The sequence below is a fragment of the Pinus tabuliformis genome, chromosome 6 (genome assembly GCF_031772625.1).
Source record: "Pinus tabuliformis cultivar Carrire ecotype Pingquan chromosome 6, CPIR1, whole genome shotgun sequence".
NCBI classification, from domain to species: Eukaryota; Viridiplantae; Streptophyta; class Pinopsida; order Pinales; family Pinaceae; genus Pinus; species Pinus tabuliformis.
In genome coordinates this window covers 302,207,480-302,209,040 of record NC_142292.1, presented here as the reverse complement: position 1 = coordinate 302,209,040, position 1,561 = coordinate 302,207,480, and the positions used below count along the sequence as shown (strand labels likewise).

The following is a 1,561-nucleotide window of genomic DNA, read 5'->3' as shown; positions in this document are numbered from 1 at the left end:
TGCTTCATTCGTGATTCCTCTACTGCCTCCAAGACTTCTTTTCCAAGAAAGTGCCACCCTGCTTGATAAAACTCCACGGTATATCTATCAAGTCCTGGAGCTTTGTTCTTACTCATATCCATCACAATTTCTTCCACCTCTTCTAAAGTGACTGCCCTCATCAAAGCCTTATTCTGCTCATCTGTTATTATTTTAGGGATTTCCTTACATATGCATTCTATGGCTAATCCCCGATCTTTTTGTGGTTCTGTGAGTATCTCTTTGTGGTGTTCCACCAATATTTTCTCAATTGCTTCTTGTTCTACTATCCTTTCCCCCTCTGCATTTTTAATGGAGAAGATCATGTTCCTTTGTCTGTGCTGGATCATGGCTTGATGGAAAAACTTAGTGTTTCTTTCTCCTTCGCGTAACCAGTTTATCCTAGATTTTTGTCTCCACAGGATCTCTTCCTGTTTCCTTCTTTCTTCAAGTTGGCCTATTATTCTTCCTTCCTCTTTGCTGCTTTCCTCATCCCTCCCTTCTAGAATTATTTTTTGTTGTATTTCCTCCATTTCTTTCTCTAATTTTTGTTTTTCCTCCATGATGTTCCCAAACTCTTCCTTATTCCATTTTTTTATTTTCCCTTTGAGTTCTTTGAGTTTCAGATGGATAGTATGCATCTTCCCATTCCCTTTCACTTTACTCTGGGTCCACCATTCTTCTATTTTGTGTAAGAATTGAGGGTTTCTAAGCTAGAATGCCTCGAATCTGAATGGTTTCTTACCAGTGTTCTTCTTGATATCGATTTCCAATATGATCGGCCAGTGGTCTGAGCCTAAAGCCGACAGAATTTTAGCTTCTATAAATACATCCCGGTTCAAAATTTGTTCTGATAGAAGGAACCTGTGTAATCTAGAAGCAATTTGATTTCTTCCTCCCCTCCCATTGGTTGTAGGTATATCCACCAGTTTCTGTTCTGTGATCAACTCATTAAACTCCTCCATGTTCTGATCCGGTCTCCTTAAGCCACCTTTCTTTTCGTCTATCGTTCTAATCATATTAAAATCTCCTCCTACTATCCATAGTGTTCTAGGGAGAATTCTTCTAATAGCTTGCATATCCTTGAGAAAGTTCTTCCGTTCTCTTGGGATATGCGGTCCATAGACTCCTGAAATGAGTATTCGCTCCTCTGATCCTATCAATTTGAACAGGCCTGTGAGGATTCTGGGGAAGCTGATCCAAGTTTCAAATAATACCTCCTCAGGGTTCCAGAGGATTGCCAGACCCCCTGCTGTTCCATCCACATCTTGAGCCATTACCTCATATTGTAGTTTATTTCTTTTCACAATTTCTACCATTTGTTGATGCCTAATTTTCGTTTCTTGGATTATCATTATGCTCGGTTTATCTTTCTTTAGTCTTTCCTTTAAATACCTCTGCTTACCCTTACTATTTAGCCCTGTGATATTCCAGCTCGTGACTATCATTTATAACTTCTTTGGTGGTTGTTGAAATACCTCTGAGAGAGGTATAACACTTCCTGAATTTACCATTATTTCTCCAACTACTTGTATGGTTTCAT

At 39.1% G+C, this 1,561-nt stretch overlaps 1 protein-coding gene across 1 annotated transcript; it reads right to left on the bottom strand.

Moving 5' to 3' along the window:
* Positions 1-731: 731 nt before the first annotated feature.
* On the bottom strand, positions 732-1,295 carry LOC149258524 (uncharacterized). The gene has a single exon (XM_089421232.1). The coding sequence runs from the start codon at positions 1,293-1,295 to the stop codon at positions 732-734; it is 564 nt and encodes a 187-aa protein (XP_089277358.1).
* Between the last annotated feature and the right edge of the window lie 266 nt (positions 1,296-1,561).